At 40.9% G+C, this 25,099-nt stretch overlaps 1 protein-coding gene across 1 annotated transcript in view; it reads left to right on the plus strand.

Annotated features, from left to right (window-relative positions):
• Positions 1-15,638: 15,638 nt before the first annotated feature.
• Positions 15,639-25,099, plus strand: part of WDR41 (WD repeat domain 41) — a 45,981-nt gene continuing 36,520 nt past the window's right edge. The window contains exons 1-2 of the mRNA XM_056112539.1: positions 15,639-15,920; positions 18,143-18,258. Of these exons, the coding sequence (XP_055968514.1) occupies positions 15,870-15,920; positions 18,143-18,258 (167 nt within the window). The 5' untranslated portion in view covers positions 15,639-15,869. The remainder of the gene's footprint in view (positions 15,921-18,142; positions 18,259-25,099) is intronic.

A 25,099-nucleotide genomic window follows, 5' to 3' on the forward strand; every position in this document is an offset into this window, starting at 1 on the left:
GCAAATGCCCTACCGCTGTGCTATCGCTTTATAGGATAACAAGAAAATATCCTTCTCTTAAAGAAGAAATAAAAAGTTAAAGCTCTTATGCAGCTTAAAAATAAGCATTTTATTTCAGTTCTTGATATAAGCTTTCTACAGGCATGGTAAATAGGTGTAAGACTTGTACTATTCTAAGTTTGAGTGTAAAGAGGTAGGGGTGTTTTTTAGTCACTTAGAGAGAGGGTCTTTAGTTGAAGGAGTTAAAATTAATTGCATTCATGAACATGTTAAGCTATACTTAACATCTTGCTAGAACTAAGTAGAAACTATGGACAGATTTTGGAACATGCTTAGTTAAATTATTTTAAAAAATTTAAAAATCATAAGGAAAATATTTATTACTATGTATGGTAATGGATATTATCTAAGATGTATTGTGATATACAATTAATATATGCAGATGTCATTATTAATGCTGTAGATTTGAAACATAATTAATGCAATTTTATCTCATTAAAAGCTAAGCTAACATGAGCCTCCTGCCCCTTTCAATTTTTTTTTGAAGAAATGGGTGTAAGTAGATCTTTTAAATGACTGGCTCGGAAAAAAACTGGGAAGCTTCTTTATGTCATCTCACATCTATGTATCATGCGCAAAGTAACTTTTATGCTTTCCCTGAATACAAGGAGTAAGGAAACAGATGAATGAATAAGGAATTGTAATTTAGTTCCCAAGGAAACCCTTTGCTAATTGGGAATAATATCACTTCAGGATCTGTGACTATGGAAATGTATATAGACAGTTGTGAATTTTCTACTCTTATTTTCTAATCTTGAAGGAAAAATGTTGTGTTGCATTTTTTTAGTTTAAAAAAACTAAAACTATAGGTTTTTTTTGCTTTTTGGGTCACACCTGGCGATGCACAGGGGTTACTCCTGGCTCTGCTCAGGGGACCATATGGGATGCTGGGAATCGAACCCGGGTCGGCCGCGTGCAAGGCAAATGCCCTACCCGTTGTGCTATCTCTCCAGCCCCCTATAGTTTTAGTTTTAAATAGTTATATGGTGAATGCCGACCACTTAGCAACATGAAAAAGGTATTGCTACTGAAGAATTCAAGTAATCACTGATAGGTGCCCAAATCCATAGAGTGTTGAGCAGTAATAAGATACCAGAGTACATGACTTAGCTCAGGAATCCTAAATGTCATTAAATTGGGTAACTAACAGATGAAGAAAAGCATCTTTACTATGTGATTCTCCAAAAATATAGAGTTGGAACAAATCCATAATCTCTGCTCTTTAAACATGCCAGTATTTGGTGTGTTTTAGGCAGCATGAAATGAATAAAATTATAATCATTTAAATTATATATAATTATTTTAATTCAGCCTTTTGCTTTCATTAAGCTAGGAAAAATCATAAGCCTTTTTATTTTCTCTTATAGGAAATATAATAAACCTTGTAATTTTCTCTTAATCATAAAATTCCCCACTGCTGCTTTAGATTCTCTGATGGCTTGCAACAGAACTTGGCATATATAGTAAGAACGTTGTATGTGAACAGGAAATAGAGCAATGGATTTATATATTACTTTTAATTTTAGAATTATAAAATTGACCTACTACTAGGAAAGTTGAGAGACCCAGCCTAATTTCATGTCCTAAGACTTTTAGTTGTCTGTTGCTTTTTAACTGCTTCCAACTTATCACTGTCCTTTGCTCTCCCCTCACTTCTCTCTCTCTGTCTCTCTCTCTCTGTCTCTCTCTCTCTGTCTCTCTCTCTCTCTCTCTCTCTCTCTCTCTCTCTCTCTCTCTCCCTTCTCCTCTACATACACCAGCCCCCAAGACTTTTCTTTTTTCCTCTTTGTAGGAGGGCATAACTGGTTTTGTACATGGCTTACTTCTGGCTCTGTGCTCAGGGATAACTCCTAGCACTGTTCAAGATGCAAGATGATTGAACCTGGGTCAGCCACATGTAAAACAAATGTTGTCCAGTATACTACCTTTCTGATCCACTGTTTCCCTCCCTCCCTCCCTCCCTCCCTCCCTCCCTTCCTTCCTTCCTTCCTTCCTTCCTTCCTTCCTTCCTTCCTTCCTTCCTCTCCCTTCCTCTCTCCCTCCCTTCCCTCCTTCTCCTATGCCAGCATTACTCAGGAAACACTTCTAGTGTTGCTCAGAGGACTGTATACAGTGCCAGGGATTGAAACCGGGTTGGTCGCATGCAAAGTAAGAGCTTTATCCCATGTACTATCTTTACGGCCTCTTACCGTGGCTTTTCTTAACTCTAGGTACATATTATAGTCATCAGGGAAGCTAAATTTTTATTCCCATCTGGCTTTATATTATACTATGTAATGATTAGATTGGATTCTGGGTGGAATCCAAGCATCAATTTATATGTGGTGTTGGGGATCAAACCCCAGTTTGTAGACCTACAAGTCAGGCACTCCTCTACTAAGTCATAATATGTAAATATTATTGAAGGGGGGTTGCTTTCCCATTCCTTGGGATGCTTGGGGTTCTACTCCCAGTTCTGTGCTCTCTCTCCCAGTGATGTTCAGAGAATGACCACAAGCAATGCAAGTGCCTTAACCTCTGTACTAGCTCTCTGACCCTAGTCATCAGTATTCTTTGCAGCTCTCTCAGTAATTGTGGTGTGCAGCAAAGTTGAGAATCACTGGTCTATACAAAGAAGTAAACTAGTAAAATTATAAATTCATTTTAGTTTTCCCCTAGCTAAAAGCATAATATTGTTGTTCTGTATAGATAGTTGCAGGATTTTTTATGTCCAATGGAATATTATACTTATTGATTGATCACTAAAGGATGGTATAAGAGAAATAGGTGGTAAAATAATTGTAATATACATTACCCATTGCTGATTTATGAAGTATCTTAAATGTGCTCATCAGTAGTATTAATAGTTAAAGGTGGTTTATGGGTAAGAACCCAAACTTAACCAATACTACCTGGGAGCTTAAACGAAGATTTAATATCTAAGGTAGCTTTATGTACCAGAATTCTAAACAGGTTTAGTGATAGTAACAATAAAGCAATTAAGCTCATCTATTCTTGCAACTTTCTAGCTCTGACAGTGAACTGACCTAAGCTGACCTTTACTAATAGAGCTGCAGATGTAATAGAACTGTGGATGGATGTTTGACCACACTCATATTGCTAGAGATTGCACTATGGTTACACGCCGAGAAAATAAAAACTCTTTGCTTGTGTTGTTCAGAGATTTAATGTGATACACTATTGACTGACTGTGTTTGATTAATAAGTCATTAAATAAAAGTCTGGAGCTAATTCAGACAATGAAATATGTTATGGTGGATTTCTGTCATCACCAATGCACTCATTACAAATACTATAATCATGAATGAAAAGCCATTAAGGATAGAGAGAGAACTCAATTTAAAATTTTGCTGCATTCTAATTCCATAAAACATACAACAAACTTGTTAGTAGGAATGCTGAATCCTTAGCTGAGCAATTCACTGTTTGAATTAGAGCACAGGATATATTGATGCAGTGGAATTTGTTCAGAAGAGATTAGGTGAGAGAGTGAGCAGATGTGTCTGTTAGAGGGCAAAGGGAGAGAAAACATCGCATAGGATCCTGATCTGTTGAGGGTGTTTTAGTGGGATTTTCTATCATGACTGACAAAGTGCTGGGTACAGATCCTAATTAGTACGGGTATGGTTTCTAATATATATTTAAAATCTTAATTCAGAAAAATTTGAGTTTGAGTCCTGGCTCTGTCACTTAACAGGCAGTGTCACCATGATTATATTACTTCACATCTTTGAGGCTTAATTTCATTATCTGTTAAATTGTAGCCGGTGGGTTTTTTGTTGTTGTTGTTATTGTTTTTTTTTAAAAATATCTGCCAGTCTCAAAGAGTGATTTTAGGAAAAGTTAGGATAATGGAAAGGGATCTTGTGCTAAGTAAGTGTATGGAAAACATATTTTTGGTGGTGGGGGCCTTCTCAAGCAGTGCTCAGGGGGCCGAGGGGCCACTCCTGACAACCCTCAATCCTGGCAGTTCAGGGCTAAGGCCTCAGGTTCTAGAACTGCTTCGGCTCTGTAGTGTTGAGAACTACCAGGACACCTCAGCAGTGCTCTGGTGCCTCCAAGGCTGTATCCAGCAATGCCCAGTGGTCGGAAGGGCATGTGGTACTGAGAATTATACCAGGGGCAGGCACATGCGAGATGTGAACCCTAACCCCTATACTATCTCCTTGCTGGCCTCTGCCACAGTCAGCCCCTCCTTCAAAACCTTAATTTTACATAGTTGCTTACCTGTCTCCTGTGGGGTGAATCATGTTCTGATCTAACCCTGGTGATGCTGGTTCCATGCTAGCATATGGTTAGAAAGGGCAAGGAGACCCAATCCTGCTCAAGGAGAAGCGAGGCAAAGTTGGTTACTCTTATATGGCAGCAAATTTTAGATTGTCAGTAAGTATCAGAGGGGCCTAAATTTTAGGCGTGGCCTTATTGACACATTAATCACATACAATACACACATTTTAAGTGGACAATGCAATGGTTTTAAAATGTATTTACAGATATGTGCAGCTGTTACTGTACCCAATTTTAGAATACTCTTATATTCAAGAAATCTTGTGTACTTTAGTTTCTATTACCTTCACTTGCTTCTCCCCATAGCTCTGGTTTCCTAAAGTGGGTGATGCTGTCAGCTGGTGGCGGTGAGGCACTGGCATGCTCCAGGGTCTGAGTGTGGGAGTAACCACTGTAGCAGAAGGCACTTTCTATTTGTTAAAGAGGGTAGATTTTCATGGGAACACTGAGTGTTTTTTTTTTTCTGAAAAGAAGGTAGTAGGCAAGTTAAGTTTGGGAACCAAGCCCTCCCAAAATCACTTATTTACTTTTTTTTTTCAATAAATTTCAAGATTCTGGACTTTCATATGAATGAAACCATATAATATGGTTTTTGTGACCAGCTCCTTTCACTAAGCAAACTTGTCATGATTTATCCAAGTGTAGCATTATTAGCAAGTTTGTACAAAGTAGTACATTTACTACTTTGTACAAACTTGCAGGCTATCGAATGTAGCCTGCCCACAGGGCAGAGTCTGGCAAACTCCCCGTGGCGTACCAAATATGCCAGATACCAGTAACAATGATGGGTCTCATTCTCCTAAATAGCCTTAAATATAATCTCAGGGCTAGGATGAAAGAGACGTTACTGGGGCCTGCTCGAGGCAATCGACGAATAACAGGATGATGAAATGAAAATGAAAAAGCATTATTAGCATTCCGTTCCTTTTTATGGCTGAACAATACTCTGCTGTATGGATATGCCAAGTTTTGTTTATTCGTTTTTCTACTGATGGGCATTTTAATTTTTTACCCCCTTTGTGTATTGTGATGATTGTTTCTACAAACATGTTTGTGTATGTTTCTTCTGCATAAAGATGTGTTCTCACTTTTCTTGGTTATGTACATATAAGTAGAATTGCTGGGAACTCTAAAACAAGGGAATTCCAGGAAGATGGCAGAGGAATTCTGGGGTGACGGCAGAGCACTAGACTTCAAAAATCAGTTTAGATTGGAGAAGAGGATTCATAGTTATGAGCAGGAAGGTCTCCACCAATAAAATGAATTGCTGTTATATGTTCTATCAGTAAGAAAATTGCTTTTTAATATAGCTTTTTATTATAATTAAATATTTTCTAGCCAGACACAGATTTGCAAAGTAATTAATAGTTGACTTTTCAGCGCACACCAGAATGCAGAAGCCCTGTGCATATCGGAAGTATGGGGAAGCCTTCAGGGTTCACTCCTGGTAGGCTCGGGGACCTTATGGGGTGCCAGCAATTGAACCTGGTCATCTGATGGTGACAGTGGCACTACCTCTTGCTCTGAAGGTTTCTGATGAGAAACTGATATATTGAACCCCCCTTGTATGTAACCAGTCGTTTACTCCTTTTCAGAGTCTCTTTGTTTGTTTTAATAACTTGATGCTAATGTGTCTCAGTGTGGGTTTCCATTTTTATTCTTCTTAGAAATCACTGATCTTGGATTTTCAGACTCATCAAAAGAGGAAAGTTTTTACCCATTATTTCTTCAATTATGTGTTCTGCCCCTATATCTCTATCTTTGCTTTTTTTTTTTCCCCGCATCCAGCAGTGCTCAGGGTTTCTGCCTGCCTCTGCACTCAGGGTTTACTCCTGGTGGACTCAGGTGACCATATGTGGTGTCGGAGACTGAAACTGGGTCAGGCCTTGCAAGGCAAGCACCTTACCTGCTGTATTATTGCTCAGGTCTCTCTCTTTGCATTATTGGACTGACAAAATTTATACGTTGATATCCAATTAGTGGCAGAGTCTCCTGCCCCTGTGCCTGGCTGTCCTCACCAGGGCCCGTTGGAGGGGGCGGGTTGAGTTTCCCTCCCCTCCCCGAGCAGAGCCCTGGCAGCCAAAGACCTCCAGAACCAGCCACTGCCATGCTGAGACCACTCTCCACATGTTTGGACAAGCCTCATGCATGAAGGAACCGGCAGAGGAACCCAGGCACTTGGGTCCCGGCGCTGAGATCTCCAAGCCTGCTCAGATCGGGACTGGGCCTTCTCCACCCAGATCCCCCATCTTCCAGTAGGTAGGCGTCACACCCACCAGCTGCTGCTGGTGCCAGGTGGTCCCATCCATGGCCAAGACCCAGAGACTATAAAACCCAGCTCCTGTATTCACCGTGCAACATCTTATTATCTCGTTCTTACTTTGGAGAACGCGGCAGGCTACCGAAAGTATCCTGTCCACACAGCAGAGTCTGGCAAACTCCCCGTGTCATACTCAATATGTCAAATACCAGTAACAATGATGGGTCTCATTCTCCTAACCCTGAAAGAGCATTTAAAAGAGCATCTTTTCAAAATCTCAGGGCTAGGAAGAAGATGTTACTGGTGCCTGCTCGAGGCAATCAACGAACAACAGGATGATCTTGATCCTGATCCAATTAGTGGCGTTCCACAGATGCTTTAGGTTCTATTCATTTTTTTTTTGTTCTTTTTTATTTGTGTTCCTCATACTTGATAATTTCAGCCAGTCTCTTTTCAGTCATCTATATTAATTCTCTCTCTCCCTCCCTCCCTCTCTCTTTTTTAAATCTCCTTTGTCTGCTCAGATTGCTTTTGACCCCTTTTGGTGAATTTCTAAGTATATTTCTTTACTTTTATTTTTGTTTTAATTGAGTCATGAGATACATAGTTACAAGGCTGATCATGATCAGGTTTTAGTCATACAATGATCCAACAGCCATCCCTCCACCAGTGTCCATTTCCCAACACCAACGACCCTAGTTTCCCTCCTGACACTCCCCCACCCCCCACCGCCAGCCTGCCTCTATGGCTCTATGGCAGGCACTTTCCTTCTCTCCATCTCTCTCCCCTTCTCCCCCCACTCCTTCCAGGCACTATGGTCTGCAACATAGATACTGAGAGGTTATCATGTTTGTTCCTTTACCTACTTTCAGCACACAGTTCCTTTCCAGAGTGACCACTTCCAACTGTCTTTGTCATAATGGTCCCTTCTCTATCCCAACTGCCTTCTGCCCCAGCACTTGAGGCAGGCTTCCAACTGTAGGCTAATCCTTCTTGCCCTTATTAAAGCTACATTTTTCTACCTTTCTAAATCTCCTTGCCCTTATTAAAGTTATATTTTTCCACCTGACACTTTCTCCCAATTCCTTTCTATAATGTTTCTCTTTTAAGCAATAGTCTCATTTTGTTCCGATGTTACTTTTATGACTCTGTTCATATATCCCTTTATCTCTTTAACCATCTGTAAGAAGCTGTTTTAAGATCATCGTCTGTAACACTGTAGCACTGTCCTCCCATTGTTCATGGATTTGCTCCAGATGGCACCAGCAAAGTCTCACAACAAATTGTGAGACTTGTTACTGTTGGGTCTGGAGAGATAGCACAGTGGTAGGGCGTTTGCCTTGTGTGTGGCTGGCCTGGCAGAGCCGGGTTAATTCCTCCATGACGGTACTCAATATGCCAAACACAGTAACAAGTATCACAGTGGAGATATTACTGGACCCACTGGAGCAAATCGATGAACAATGGGAGGACAGTATGCCAGTTGTTACTGTTTTTGGCATATCGAATATGTCACGGGTAGTCTGCTAGGCTTTGCCGTGCAGGTGAGATACTCTCAGTAGCTTGCGGGGCTCTCCAAAAGGGGCAGAGGAATTGAACCCGGATCGGCCGTGTGCAAGGCAAACACCTTACCCGCTGTGCTATCACTCCAGCCCAAGATCATTGTCTAGTGAGTTTAATGTTAGGCTTTTTCATAGTAGCACTGTAGCACTGTCCTCCTATTGTTCATCTATTTGCCCAATTGGGCACCAGTAATGTCTCCATTGTGAGACTTGTTACTGTTTTTGGCATATCGAATATGTCACAGGTAGCTTGCCAAGCTCTACCGTGTGGGCGGTATACTCTCGGTAGTTTGCCAGGCTCTCTGAGAGGGATGGAGGAATCAAACCCGGGTCGGTCATGTGCAAAGCAAAAGCCCTACCCACTGTTCTATCGCTCTAGCCCTTTTTCATAGTAATTTTAGTTAATTTTGTTCCTTGGAATAAGCCATGCATTTCTTTTGTTTTTCATTATGTTACTTTGAGTGCTTTTTAAAAACAAATTTTAAACTTTCCATTTGTTTTCCCCATTTTTATTGCACTACTATGACTTAAAATATGCTAATGATGGTTTCATGCATATATTATTCCAAATTACAACCACCAACATGGATGCATTAGTGTCCCAAAGACCCCACCCCTCTCCATAGGATCCGTTCTATAGACTGACTCTTCAGTTCTGATGCCTTTGGCTGTTTCTTACTCCCTTTTAATGTTTCTTTATATTTCACATATTATTTTCAGATTGTGGAGGTGGTAAAAATTATATGCATATAGATGAACAAAGCTAAACTTCTGAAATTCCTAAAATTGTAAAGCAATAATAAGTTGATAAATCTTTATTCAAAAACAAGATTATCTTATTTTTACATATATACAAATTTATTTTTAATTTTTTAATTAGATAAAAATTAAAGAGATATATCAGATACACTTACAAAACTTTCATGATTGAGTTTCAATCATACAATGTTCCAAAACCCATCCCTCCACCAGTGTACATTTCCCACCATCAATATTCCCAATATCCCTTCTGCCATCCACCGTCCCCCCCAGCCTGCCTCTAGAGTAGCCACTTTTCTTCTTTCTCTCCCTTTCTCTCTCTCTCTCCCTCTCCCCCCCTCTCTCTCCCCCCTCTTCTTTAGGGTATTATGGTTTGCAATATACATACTGAGAGGCCATCATATTTGGTCCTTTGCCAACTTTCAGCACACATCTCCCATCCAGAGCCGTATCACTGTATCACAGTCATCCTGTCGTTCATCGATTTCCTCGAGCAGGCACCAGTAACGTCTCCTTCGTCCTAGCCCTGAGATTTTAGAAAGTGCCACATTCGAGGCCCGTCCAGGGTCAGGAGAATGAGACCCATCATTGTTCCTGGTTTTTGGCATATTGAATACGCCACGGGGAGTTTGCCAGGCTCTGCCGAGTGGGCAGGATTCTTTTGGTAGCCTGCCGGTTCTCCAGAGTAAGAACTAGATAATAAGATGTTGTGCTTCCGGGAGCTGGGTTTTATAGTCTCTGAGTCTTGGCTGTTGCTGGGATTACACAGCACCGGGGGCAGTTGGTGGGTGTAATGCCTACATACTGGAAGACAGGGGATCTGGGTGGAGGAGGTCCCAGTCCCAATCCGAGCAGGCTTGGAGATCTACACCCCAGGTCCCACACACCTGGGTTCCTCTGCCGGTTCCTTCATGCGTGAGGCTCGTCCAAACGGGTGGAGAGTGGTCTTAAGCATGGCTGTGGCTAGAACTGGAGGTCTTCAGCTGCCAGGATTTTGCTCAGGGTGGGGAAAAAACTCAACCCACCCTCCTCTCAGTGGCCCCAGTGAGGACAGCCAGGTGCTGAGGCAGGAGACTCTGTGCTGTTCTCTTCCGGGTGCTGGGTTTTATAGTCTCTGGGTTTAGCCATTGACAGGATGTTGAATACGGCACGGGGAGTTTGCCAGACTCTGCCGTGGGGGCAGGATACCATCCAGAGCAATCCCTTCCAACCATCATTGTCTTAATGGTCCCTTATCTTTCCAAACTGCCTCTTCCCCATTCCTTGAGGCAGACTTTCAATCATGGACCATTCATCCTGACCCTTGTTACAGATGTAAATTTAAAAATCAATAGTATGAGTAATTCTGTGCTAGTACATTTCATTTTTTTATTAAAGCACCATGATTTACAAAGTTATTAATAGTTGAGTCTTAGACATACTATATTGAAGTATTGATCCCACCACCAGTGTCAACTTCCCTGCACCAATGTTCCCATGTTCCCTCCCATCTACCCCACTCGCCAGTTTGCTCCTTGACAGACATCTTTCTAAGTTTAGTTGTTAAAGTTTGGGTTTCTTGATTTCAGTTTTTTGACTCTGTGGTTTGGATATTTGGTTTTATCATTCCGTAACACTGTCTTTGGACCTTAATTCCCTGACCTGGCCCCTGTTGCTTCTCATCTGTCTCTTCTTCCCCTCCCGTACGCTTCATTCCTTGTCATCCCCACACTCTGGGACCAAGGTTGATATGGTCATCCACCTTTTAGAACACTGCATTCCCTCGTCTGGTTATTCTAAGTACCACATATAAGTGATATCATACTGTGTTTATCCTTCTTCTCTGGCTTACTTTATTTAACATGACATCTTTCAGTTCCATCCATGTTGCAGTGGATTGCATGATTTCATCATCCTTTACAGTTGTGTATACATACCATATCTTCATGATCTGGTATCCGTCATTGCACACCTAGGGCTAATTAATACATTTTAAAGTTTGCATGTATTAGTTAAATCTACAAGTATATGATTTAGCAAGAATTAAGAGAATATTTAAAAATGTTTTAAAAAAACCTGAACAAAAAAAAATCCTGAACAGGTCTATAAAGTTGCAAAAATCTGTTTTATACATAAAATGTAATGTTGGTTTTATTTTGGAACATATTAAAGATAAAGTCTAAGTATCTGCACTAGTAAGTAAAAGAAAAATTTCCATAAATCTAAAAACGCCACCTGAAAAGACATAGAAAGAATATCAAAATAAATGAAACATTCACATTACAAAGTAACTCTTAGCAAGTTAGCAATAAGCACACCATTCTTAATCTGTTACAGGCAATCATAAGTGTTATGAATGAATGTCATACTCAGTGGCAAAACGGTAAGAAATTTGTCTTTAAAGAAACTCTGATAATGCTTCTTGCAAAACTGGTTATAAGGCTAGTAGCTGCCTGAGCTGTTGCTTGTCTATGAAGTCTTGCACAATTCCTTCAAATCTGAATGATTAGCTGGATAGAGTATTCTTACTGAGGTGTTCGTTTCATCTATTATTATTATATTTTTACTATATCCCACTAGTCTCTTCTGATCTGTAGAGTTTCATTTGATAGATCTGCTGTGATGCTTTGCAATTTCCTTCTTTGATCTTGCTGCTTTCAATAGTTTTGTCTTATTGGCTTTTGTCATTCTGAGTGCAGTGTGACTTAGAATTTTTCTGTTTGGTTTGATTTTCACTGGGGCCCATTCAGTCTCTTGGATCTGGGTGTCTGGAATTCTTAACTCCAAGAAATTCTAATCTATAATTCTAATCTATAAATTAGTAAACAAAAATTCTTGTAGAGACCTACTATGCGTTTCCCAACCAATGTATTAATCCAACAAACATATATGGGGTTCAGATGATCAGGCAAAAGCACTAGTTTTGCAGACTGGACTTTATTCTCTGGGTAGCTACTTCCTATCTGTTAGCTCTAGAAAAACTATCCTCTCTCTTTTTTTAATTAATGAAGTAAGGATAATGGAATTTCTGTAAGGATTCATGAAAACTTTAGGTTGACAGCAGACATATTTTTTAATTAAAATTTTTCTAATTGATTAACTGTGAGATACACAGTTAAAAAAAGCTGTTCATGACCTTCGGCCATACAATATTCCAACACCCGACCCTTCTCCAATGTCCATTTCTCACGACCAGTGTCCCCAGTTCCCCTACCACTACTCCCCATCTCCCAGCCTACCTCTATGGCAGTTGCCTTTCCTTGTTTTCTCTTCTCCCCCTCTGTGTAATCACAAAACAAATGAGCGAGTGTTGCAGCGGGGCTCTCTCTCTTGCCACGTGTGTTCAATGGCCATGAGCTACTCTCCACCCCAGCCTGCTGCTGCTGCCAACAGATGCATGAAGGAGGGAACAGGCTGCCAGGCTGGTTGGTGATCAGTTGCCATTTATTCCTTTCTCCCCGTGCGTCTGTTCCAGTCTCACTAAGTGCCCCATTCCAGTCTCACGCTGCCCCTCCTTTCTGTCTCCTCCTGTCCCCGTCTCTCCACGCTCTGTCTCACAGCCTCAGTCTAGAGCCCAACTTCCAAGCATTGGGGGTAGCAACTACACCTAGGTGAGATAGCACAATCAACATATGTAAAGTCCTTCCTTCCAGGGAAGCTCATCTAAGACAAAGATCTCCTGCCAGGAGATCCGCTCAAGGGTAGAGTTTCACCAATGGCCATATTTAATCCATAAACAATCATTTTAGATTTTACTTAATAATATTTTTAGTTGGGCTGGAGCGATAGCACAGCAGTAGGGTGTTTGCCTTACAAGTGGCCAACATGGCCGACCTGAGTTCGATTCCTCCGCCCCTCTCGGAGAGCCCGGAAAGCTACCGAAGTATCTCGCCTGCACGGCAGAGCCTGGCAAGCTCCCCGTGACGTATTCGATATGCCAAACACAGTAACAACAAGTCTCATGATGGAGACATTACTGGGACCGCTCGAGCAAATCGATGAACAACGGGAGGACTGTGACCGTGATTTTTAGTCATTTTGTATTGACACAGTAAGAGATATATTAAGCCTGTGGGGTGGCTCTCCTGGGAACATCTCACTATAGATCCCAGACTACAGTGCTCAGGCCAGATAATTCTTTCCGAACCCTAGCAGGGTCCTTATCCAGTTGTTAATCTTTGGATCATGACAGAATTTGTTCATGACTGTGCTCATAACTTATAGTTAAGTATTATGATGCTTGGCCTGTTCCATTTTGATGCCAGGGTAGCTCACAGCTTACCCTGGGTCCATCCAGTCCCTTCGTCAGGACACTGTTTTTGGGGTGCTAGGAACTAAGGGCAACTGAGGCTTAAGCCAAGTACATATGACAGATGCCCAGGAGTAAAAATTATTCAAAGTCAATTAACTCCCATGTTACAAAAGCATAGCATTAACGGTCTTCCTGTGTCTATATAAAAAGGGCGTTGCTCTATAGTAAACTATGCAAAGAATATAAGGGAAGGAGAAAAGCAATATTTCATTTATAAGTACAGAATTCAGAGATCTCTGAAGAATCTGACTTTACAAGTCATAATAGGGTCTGATTTGGGAACATAGGTGATTAACCGATTGGGGAAGAGAGCACAGGGGAGAGGTTAAAGATAAACACAGAGGAATGGGAGTGCCTCGGGAGCACTGTTACGGGTGTAAGCCAATAAACCTAAGCTCCCTGTGGCAAGGGAGAAAAGACAAACCAATGTAATCCTACATCCCTCCCCATTTTTTCCTTTCAGGCCCTAAGGTTTGAGATACTGTTACTGAAAGCGGTATCCTGTGGATCACTTTGCCTTCATACCCAACTCTTGTCCAGAGTGGTGCCCCTTCTCTGTTAGTCCACGTAAACAGTGACCAGACTCTTTCTAGACACACCTGCCACTGGGTTAGTCTGGATACAGAAGGCTCTTTGAATTACACTTTCTCCAGGCAGCCTCTTAGGGCACTGAGGATGGGGGGAGAGGGAGGGAATGGTGGTGAGGGGTTCCTTGCCCAAGTGCTATCATTGTCACTGTCATCCCATTTGTTCATCAACTTTCTCCAGCAGACACTAGTAACATCTCCATTCGTCCCATGTAAAATCTTATCACACCGAAGGTTGTGTGTTCACGGGCTCACTGGATGACACTGTCTTACCGCCTGCGTTCGGAGCTCTTGAGCCGCTGTGTGTGGCCTGGATCAGAATGGCTGTTGGCCAAGGGCAGACGAAGAAGAAACGAGGGCCAGGCCGGTCTATATCAATAGTAGTATATTCCAATCCTCTTCACTCCTATCTTTCTCTGCCTCCTTCTCTCCTGGGCCCAAATCTTGGAACCTCTCTCCTTCTGGCTCTGACTCTGGATCTCTGGAGCCTGAGCTCTCTCACTTCTGACTCCCTTTCCGAGCTTACGTCTTAGTTTATATAGCAGTCACATAAGGCGGTGACATAAAGGTGGGTTGAATACTGACGAATCAACAAAGAGAGGTAAGACCACTCCTCCGGGAGATTGACTCAAGGATAAAATCTCATCTACAGAGATTACTTCAGATTACTAGGAGATCCGCCCAAGGGTGGGATCCCAACAAGGGTGTGTTCTTCCCTCAGTTAGTAATTTACTTAAATAGTTGTAATAATCTACTTCTAATATTTCTAGCAATGTCATTCTGTATGAGCACAGTGAGAGATATAAATTTAGTTTGGTTCTTCCTGAGAACATCTCACTATACATTTTGCAGGCCAGGTTAATCTTCCTAGCTCCAGCAGGGTCCTAGTCTCGTCGTTACTTACTTTTGGATCATGACAGCATTTGTCCATGATCATGCCCTCAACTTATAGTTGAGTATCGTGGCTCTTTGGCCTAGCCCATTTCGATGCCAGGGTAGCTCACTGCTTGCCCTGGGTCCATTCAGTCCCTCGTCGGGACCCTGCTTTTGGGGTGCTAGGAACTAAGGGCAACTGAGTCAAGAAATCAGATGCCCAGGAGTAAATATTATTCGGAGTCAATCAACTCCCAAGTTACAAAGCATAATATTAACTGTCTTCCTGTGTCCACACAGAAAGGACATTGCTTACAATACAAGTTCAGTGTCCTTAGATGGGTGTGACCTGACAAACCTAAGCTACCTGAGGAAGGACAAAAGAGTGTTATCCTACAGTCCCAGCCCTGAGATTTTAACAGCCTCTCCTCTTGTCCTTCACAACTCTGCCATGTTGGAGGCTCTTTCAGGGTCAGGGTAATGAGACCCCTTATTGTTACAGTTTTAGTGGCTTGTCAGACTCTGTCTTGCGGTCAGGATACTCTCAGTAGCTTGCCGGGCTCTCCAAGAGGGACGGAAAATGTGTATATAAGTATATATATATATATCCCTCTATGATTTGTCGCCTGCATATTTAATATTTAAAATTGGGTGCTTTGTTACACACCGTTCAAAATCTTGAAAAATACGTCATGATTCAGAAAAACTGTAATAGTTAAGTCAAAAAACGTTCGTGGAAATAAATTACAGAAATGGAACCTAATAGGAGTAACTAGTTGAACATTAGATTGAAGAATGAATCCAAGACAAAACTCAACTCCTTCCGCACACCGCCCCTTCTCCACCGAGCACCGCGCGCCCACCAGGGGTCGCTAGAGCTGCCGAGGCCGAGCGCACCGGGCCGGCCACGCCCCCCGGCCCCCGCCCGTACGCGCGTGCTCACTGAGCGCCGCCCTCGCCGTGGGGCTGCCGCTTCCCCCGCGCCGCGCCCCGAGCCGGGCCCAGTGGTTCCAAGTACGGGAGCGCCGTGGGGACAAAAACCTCCCCCAGCGCGCCGGCTTCTGTCCCGTCGTCAGTCCCGCGGGCAGATCCCGGGCGGCGACGATCCCGGCCGATCTCGGAGGCGTAGCTCCGCGGGGAGGAGGAGGAGGAGGAGGAGGAGGCCGAGGCTGCCCGCGGCCGCTGCCCGGATGTTGCGCTGGCTGATCGGGGGAGGCCGCGAACCCCAGGGGCTGACCGAGGTAAAGGGGCCCCCCGGGCCGGGGCGGCGGAGACGCGGGCGGAGGAACCCCAAAGGGGTTCAGCTCCAGGCGCTCCCAGAACCGGCCTCCTTTGGGGTTTCCAAAACAAAACAGAACAAAACAAACGAAAAAAAGGACCCCAGTCCCGGGACCAGCTCCCCGGCCGATGCCTCCTGGCTGCTGGGCACCTGACTTGGCGCGAGCGCTCCGAGTGTGAACTCCACCTATCCCGCCGCGAAGACCCCCGCCCCCTGCTCCCTTTGCCCTGACCTGTAAAGTCTGCGTAGTGACTCTCCGATTCACCAACCCAGTTTCCAAACCGAGCCTCACGTGTTGTTTTTGTTTTGTTTTCTTGCACCGCCACGGTGTGATTGAAACTTAATGAGGTTTGCATTTGCAGTGTTACAAATGTTACACATTCTGGAGTTTTTGAAACGGGACGGCCCAGAGCCTGCTTCCCGTGCTACAGATGAAGGGAATGAGTGTTTCTTTGTATTTCTTCCAGGACACAGTTATATTGGTGGTTAGGGATTTTGACTTGGCTTCTGGATAACAAGGGCCTCCTCACTTCCCAGTTTTAACTTCCCCACGTATGTGTAGTTGAGTTTGGTCTGTTGTAAAAACAAAGTGTTTCTTCCAACTAGGTGCATTTCAGATGGGCCGAAGTCCTGAAGATAATGGGAAAACGTGAAGAATTGAGTAGTACAGTATATACAGGACAGTTCTGTATTAGCTCAGTTAATCGAAGAATTGAATGTTGTGCTGTATCTAGCAGATTTTAATTTGAAGGAAGGGGTAAAGAGTTTTCAGATTCGGTTTTGGTTTTCTCGTCATACTAAATGCTACGTAGATGGGATAAATTACTGCTTTGGTTTGAGTATTTTTGGAAAACATGCATGTTAAATTGTACACGTTCAATATGAAAAGTATAAACTACCGAATTTATCAGACCAGTGATATCCCCTTATTTATGAAAGAACTTTGTTCCCAACTTTCTAGTTTAAGCAGTGTTTCTGCTGACATTTTATCCCTTTCAGGGACGTTTGTTGATGTCTTTAAAATTTTATTTTAGTTTTTGGGCCACAGGTGGTGCTCAGGGCTTACTCCTGGCTCTGTGCTCAGGGATCCCTCTTGGCAAGTACAGGGGGGACCATATACATTGGAGGGGACTAGGTCAGCCACCTGTATGATTGGAGCCTTAATCCTCATCTGTCACTTCAGTACCCTCCCACCTAGCTCCGATGGAAACAGTAATGAGTGGAGATATTTTGATTGTCGCAACTTTGGGGAAAATATTTGGTTTTCACTGGTATCTAGTCTGTAGAGGCTTGGGATGCTGCTGAATATTCTCCAGTGCCTAAGATAGTGTCTCAGCAACAGTTAACTGGTCTGGATTGTAAGTGGTGTCACGTTTGAGATGTAGGGTGTTTTTTTCCCCCATGAAGTACTACTGCATTTAACAATAGAAGGGGAGTTTACTTAACAACCACCTTCCAGAATGAATTATTATGAATTATATGCCATATGTACTTTGTTCAGTGTCTGGCAAGTGAATTGCCACTGAATACTTCTTTTGCAATTATCATCAAGATTATATTTTCCCAGATTGAATCCACTGATATAAATGATTTTATTCATTCCTCTATTCAAATTTAGTGAACATGTTGAGTGAACTCAAGGAGGTGGGTGAACTCAACGGGGTGTTTATTCTCTCAATTTTTAATTGAGAAATATATGATCTAAGTATTGAATTTGGCTCGTCCATTCATTTCTTTCCGTTTTGTTTTCTGTTTTGGGGTCACACCTGGCAGTGCTCAGGACAGTGCTAAGCACTCCTGACTTTGTGGTCAGGGGTCACTCCTGGTGAGACGCAGGGGACCCATTGGCTTCGTGCAATGTCGACAAAGGTCCTACCCGCTGTACTATCTCTCTTTTTTTAAAGGTCAGGTATTTTGAGGTGTAACTTCTGTAAAATACATCCGTTTGGTAAATAGAATGTGCCTTGAAAATACAAAAATTTATTGTATGATTTTATTGTCAGAGAAATGTTCATTTAAGTACGCCGTTGGTTGTTATCGGAGGAAATGTTATATTAGAGCATGCAGCTTTTTAAAATCTTGTGTTCTTAATAAAGTTTGATTCCAGTATGGTCTTTCATCATAAATCATTTCATTTTTTTCTCTCTTCTCTCTTTTATTTTTGCCTTTTTTTTTCAATATAAGAAATCTCCTTTACAGACGATAGGTGAAGAACAAACCCAGAATCCCTACACTGAACTACTTGTACTAAAAGCACATCATGACATTGTACGATTTCTGGTCCAGTTAGATGACTACAGGTAAGAAACTCTACTTGTCGATCGTTGTATAACTGAAACCCAAGCACAAAAATTTGTAAGGCTACCACTGTACCTCATGGTGTTTCACTAATAAAAATTAAAAAAAAAAACTCTACTTGTTCATTTCCTAATGGAAAAGTTTTTTGGGAATTTCATATTTGAATCAACTTCAGAATTAATTCATTTTTTTAAAGGTTATACAACTGATCTTTAGCAGCATTTAATAGAAATTGACATTTATATCTTGATGAAATTATTATCTAATTTCTTGTCTAAAAGTCAGTTTGGTGTTTCAATGATTATTTTTGAGGGTTTTTGAACGCTTTGAAATACTCTTGTTTAGAGGAAGCATATGACTTGAAAATTCAGGTGTCTCTTGTAATTAAGGAACCTTAAATTGAATAAATATGGGAAATGTGTTATTTTTCTAATGGGAGGTAAGGTATTTAAATTTTTGGTTAATGATGAAACTCTTTTAAAGTGTAATTATCCTGAATTGTGTAACATGTAAGATATTGTGTAGGTTTTAAAACTGTAGATTTAGTTCATTACTAATTGCATGTTTCTGAAGCCCTTATTTATGTAGGATAATTATATACTTATCCTTAGAAATGCTTACTACTTAATGTGTCCCAGTAAAAATCATACAACTGATAGTATGAACAATAGTTTTCTTCTTTAGATTATAAGCTTTGTGAGAAAGGAGACCATATTTTTCTTATTTACCAAAAAATCTTAGTGCAAGGTATCTATGCCTTCCATGTAGCCGATAATTAATAGTTGTTAAATGAGTGAAAGATTCCCTACACTGTAAGTGTTCTTGCTACATACTATCCTGACTCCTTCACTTATTTCTGCCAAGATCTACCACTACTATCTCTAATTTTCTGCTATGCTTTTGAAATATTTTCTTCTTTCACTCTGGATAATTGCTGCTATGATTATTCCTAATTCTGTCACTTCTGATACTCTTTTGACTTATATTTTTAAAAGAATTTTTTTTCCTAGGGGGCCAGAGTGATAGTATACTGCGTAGGGCATTTGCCTTTCACCTGACTAAGGCAGGTTCGATCCTTGGCATCCTATATGGTCCCCTGAGCACAGCCAGGCATAATTCCTGAGTGCAGATCCAGGAGTAACCCCTCAGCATTGCTGGGTGTGGCACAAAAACAAAACAACAAAACATTTTTTTCCCTATTGAAATACTGTGAATTCCAAAGTTCCAAAGTTATTCCTGATTGAGTTTCAGGCAGACAGTATGTCAACAGTAGGCTCTTCAGCAGTGTCCATTTCCCTCCATCAAGGTTCCCAGTTTCTCTCCTGTCCCTGTTCCTCAGCCTGCCTATGGCAGGCACTATTTTGGGGGGGGGGGGGGTAATACCTATTGTGGCTTTGCTTATTGATGTGATATTGATGTGAGTTGCTTTGCTTATTGATGTGATATTCTCTGAAATGAAACATTTTTAGGAAGGTAGGATTTTGGGCAATTCGATTTTTCTTTTACCATACCTTACCATAGTAAGTTGCTAGGGACGTTAATATTTTTTCTGTAGGCAGTTCTCAAATTGTGTTGTCTAAGAAAGTTAATAAAAAGTAAGCAGAATATTTTCAGGTTGTGATCTTCAAATACTTATTGAGATTAACCATTGTAACTACATGTTCATTGTTCTGTCTTCTGAAATGTCTTCTTCACTTATTCCAGTTAGGAGAGTCAGCAGCAGGGTCTGTCTGGTAGAGTCATGATCATTGGATAAATACTAAATATTCACCGCTTCCAGTGGTGCTTATTCAGTGATAGAGTAAATGTTCTATAAATAATAGTGATAGGTGAGTATGTGAGCTTTCCATTGTTCTGTCAGTTATTACTCCACACTTGGTTGTTTAAAACACCATGATATATGGTGCTTTATCCATATCCATGGTAATGCAGATGAGATAATATAGATAATGTCAGTGAGTCTTTTTATCTGTGCCTGGGTCAGCAGGTTTTGGTTAGGTTCAGCCAATCCAGTTGGCTGGTATTGACTGGTTCCTAGAGGTTTCATTTAGGATGATTTGGTATGTCTTTGTGTGGCCGCTGAGGTGCTTTTATATGTGCAGTGAACTTGGAGTTCTTACTGGGAAATCTCCAGTGTGAAAGGGCAGCTCCTGTGTAAACACTTTTTAATCCTTTTGGTGATATTTTCAGTGGCCTCAGCAAATTAGGAGCGGACCCATTTTCTCTGAGTGGATAAATAAACTACCTCCAATTGGGAGAGGCATTGAAGACTTACTACAAACGACATTGGCTATGGAGAGGGAGAATAATTTGTGGCCTTGTTTACTATTTATTGCAGAGAATTAGAAAGTCTAGGATGAATTGAAGCACCCACCTTTTGGCTGTTGGAAATAAAGTGAAGGTATTACTATTAGTTACATTTTAATTCTTTGTACTCAAGTCATAACTCTGTCAAAATTTACTTCTACTTTAGGTATGAAGCTTTCTAGTCAGACATGTAGAAATTTCAGTCTGCTTTAACATACTTCTGCCATGTGGAAAATGGGAAATTAAATAGTGTTGTTAAGGTTATAAAAGTTAACTTACATAAATATTATAAAGAAAATTAAAAGCTCTAAATTTTATTTTTAATTCAGTAGTTATGTTAAAATTATCTTTATTGGTGCTTTTAACTTTGTTTATGCTTTGTAAAATTGCAGGAATCTTTTTCCAGTTTTAAAGTTAATATTACATTGTTAGACTTTTCAGTGTTTTTATTTAGTTTCTGTAGACATTACTTTTTTTTTCTGTCAGCTGTTGTAATCCAGGTTTCATGCTTCAGGTGTTTAGATAATATCATCTTATTGAGAATTTTGCAGAAGGATTTTCTTGTTTTCTTGGTGGCTCAGCTAAAGTCAGTGAGTGGAAAATTTTCTCAGATTGGTTTTTGAAGATACCAAATAAATCCTGTATAACCTAACAGACAGCTGCCTTTTCTTTTCTTCTTTAGTATTTTTTGAACATGAAGTGAGGGTCATATTGATTGGGAGATCACTAAAGAAGGCCAAGCCTCAGCAAGAGTCTTCCAAAAAATGGACTGTGCTAAAATTGCATGTAATACTTTAGCGTTTGACATATTAAACTAAACTGAGTTCATAACACATTTTAAAAATAGCTTTTTTTTTCTTATGTTGCTCATTTGACCATTCCTTGCTCCTCCAGGAAATAGACAAGGTTATGTAGGATGGTGATCCTATTTCAAAAAGAATCAGATGACCCAGAAAATACCAGACTGAACAGCAAAATGTACCCCTATGATGGTTGGTGAAGCTGTACCAGCACAAGAAACTGAACAAACCCAGCATGGGGACACAGTTTGCAAGCAGCAGATAGATGATAGGCCACATCTTTAAAAGCATTTTAAGCTAAGAATATTCTTTCTCAGGAATATTCATAGAATAGAAATCAGTCTGAGAGTCTCTGTAGTTCAGTTGGGGAATCTGGAAGGAAGAGTGCCTTTGAGTGTAGTGCTGTTGGTGTGAAATAACCAGGGTTTCCCACACTGCATGTTTAGTCTTTGAGAGTGGAATGTGTTCCACACTTCACCTTACCTTACTTAAGTCCAGGTAGCAAAGATAGTATAAATGAATTGATAACTGAAATGTGCTTTTATTCAATAGCTGGAGGTAATTAGAATACCATATTCTGTAGTAATGGTATCTAGAAGGCCACATAACGGTATAGTTGGAAGATGCATTTTTTTTATTTCTAAACTGCATTTGTAAACTCGTAGGCCATGGCATTGGGGAATTGTTTAAGAAACTCTGTGACACTGGTTAGTGCTTCTTAGCTTGAAAAAAGTGTAACATTCACAGTTATTAAGGCACTTATATCTAGAAAAGAGTGTAAGTGGATTCCTTTTTTTTTTATCATGAATTCGAGGACCAGTAACACCAATAACATAAACCAATAATATAATCACTTATCACTTAATCCCCGTTATTCATCGATTTATTCGAGCAGGTGCCAGTAACGTCTCCATTCATCCCGGTTGCGTGCTAACGTAGCCCAATGGTATCTGTTTGTTCTAGGAACATGCAGAGCCTCAAACCGATCATTTAGGGTCTTGACGAAGAAGTCTGACCATCTTATAGGTGGGCGTCCACGTGATCTTTTGATGTCCCGTGGAATCCAATCAGTAATGGCTCTAGTCCAGCGGTTGTCTGTAAACCTCATTACGTGTCCAGCCCATCTGATTTTTGATGTCTTGGCAATGAGACAGCATCCCTGATTCTTGAGTGTTGACGAAGATCAGAACTCCGGATTCTATCTCTCATTTGAGTGAATCGAGATATTCCAAGCATAGTTCTTTCGATTCCTCTTTGAGAGACCCGAATAGCGTTCTCATCCTGTTTTCGTAGGGTCCAGGTCTCTGAGGCATATGTTAATGCAGGAACAATAGTGGAATCAAAGAGATGTGCTCATAGCTGGAGGTTCTTTGTCCTTTTAGTTATTTCTTCAATGCTCTTGAAGGCATTCCAAGCCGCTCTCTTCCTCCTGCGCAACTCAGGTGCCAGGTCATTCATCATGTTGATTTCTCGACCTAGGTATATATAACTGTTGCATTCAGAGATGGTGGTTCTGTTGAGAGCGAATGGAGCGTCAGGAACAAGGCTGTTTCTCATAGACATTGTCTTCATAAGATTCAGCTGTAGTCCGACCTTTCCACATTCACGGTCAAAGTCGTTCAGCATTTGTGCCACTTGGCTGATGTTATATATAACATATATATAACATTATATATATTTCTAATAACACCAAAATAATATAATAGAAATAATTATATATAATTACGTATTATATATTTATATTATATAAAATTTAATATATTTAAATATGTATTATTATATGTTTATATTATAATATAAACTAATAATATAAACTTGTGAAGTGCTCATTCCATATCTTATTGAACTTTGACATCTTGATTATATTCTGGTAGGTTTTATTAAAATAAATTTTTTACTCAAAATGGCCCCTTACTGTTTTGCAAGACCCCCATAATTGATTCTCATGGTTAATTTGTCAATTTCTGTTGTTGGTGAATAGTTCTTTGACTCATATAATGGAAGAATGGAATGGTGCTATGCATTTGTTACCTTAGCATCTTTTTTCCTTCTTATTTTGTTCTTTTGACTTACATTTTGGAAGTATAGCTAGATTGTGAAGATTGTTTTATTTTGGGGCCACATCCACTCTTATCTCAGAAATTAGGTCTGACAGGGCTCAGGGGACCTTAATTGGTGCTAGTGATCAAACCCACGTTGACTGTGGGCAAGGCAAGCACATTACCCACTCTATTATCTTTTGTTTTAGGGGGGCGGGTGGGGGCACACCTGGCAGTGATCAGAGCTTCGTTCTGGCTCTGAGCTCTGGGAATCACTCTTTGCTGTACTCAGGGGACCAAACGGTATGCTGAGGATGGAACCTGGGTCGGCAAACGCCCATGTGCAAGGCAAACGCCCTACCTGCTGTGCTGTCTCTTTGGCCCTCACTTTATTATCTTTCCAACTCCTCTGTTTTAAGATTTGAGAGAAGTGAGTAGAAAAGTAATTGTTTCTGTAGTTTCAAATTCATTTTAGTAGTAAACTTCTTAAATTTACTTTTTCAATGTAGCTGGGTTTATTACACATTTACTGAAAATTTCTACTAGAAAATTTAATTTTTTGTCTCTCTTGGGCCACAACCAGCAAAACTCGGTGCTTACTCTTGGTTCTGCACTCAGGGATCACTCCTGTTGGGGCTTGTGGGACATAAGGGGTGCTGGGGTTTGGACCTAGGTCGGCCCTGTGCAAGACAAGCTCCCTACCTACTGTACTTGCCTCCTTGCAAGGTAAGGTCCCTACCTACTGGATCTCTCTGGCTCCAACATCTCAAATTTCTATGTAAATCCAGGCTTCCTTGCTTATAAGATACTCTTCATAAGCATTCTAATGATTTTATTTCACCTCATTAAAATTAGCTTAGAAAAATCATAAAGGAGCATGAACAAGGATGGGGTAATAACTGCAACAGATTGCCATCTATTACATATCTATTCTGTCTGTCACTGTCTGTCCTCCCCTTGTTCATCGACTTGCTCGAGCGGGCCCAGTAACGTCTCCATTTTGAGACTTGTTGTTACTGTGTTTGGCATATTGAATACGTGGCGGGTAGCTTGCCAGGCTTTGCCGTGTGGGTGAGATACTCTCAGTAGCTTGCTGGGCTATCCAAGAGGGGTGGAGAAATCGAACCCGGCTTGGCCGGGCTGGCTGCCAAATGCCCTACTTCTGTGCTATCGCTCCAGCCTGTTCATGAGTTAATAATGATACTTTGAAAGGAAAACTTACAGATTTTCTTTGGAGAGTTAGGAAAATGATTATTTTGAATATTGGTAAGTTAAGGGATAGAGAGGTTTACTGCCTTTACAAATTGCTTATCTATGCAGTCTATTTCGGGATGAGTAAGAATTGATAAGAGGAAACTTTTTATAGAAGTTTGAAAGCCAGGAAGAATCAGAATTGGAGGATATGTAATTTTGTAACCTCCTATGAAATAACACATTGAGGCAGTTGTGACTCTACATAAATACACACATACACACACACACATCCCTTCCAGAAATGTATACGTGGGGCCAGAATTTTTATTTTCTGTTGAAATATGCAGTCTGCTATGAAATGATCTTAGCAGATATTCAGATATGAATCTGATTATCTGATTTTTCTGATTACTAGAAATGAGGTTGAAAGAGGTGCATATTAGAAAGTAGCTAGCAAAATTGTTGAGAACTCTATGACAGATGCTTAATTTACGGAAAAAAAT

Source organism: Sorex fumeus, unplaced genomic scaffold (genome assembly GCF_029834395.1).
Source record: "Sorex fumeus unplaced genomic scaffold, SorFum_2.1 ptg000018l, whole genome shotgun sequence".
In the NCBI taxonomy this organism is placed as follows: Eukaryota; Metazoa; Chordata; class Mammalia; order Eulipotyphla; family Soricidae; genus Sorex; species Sorex fumeus.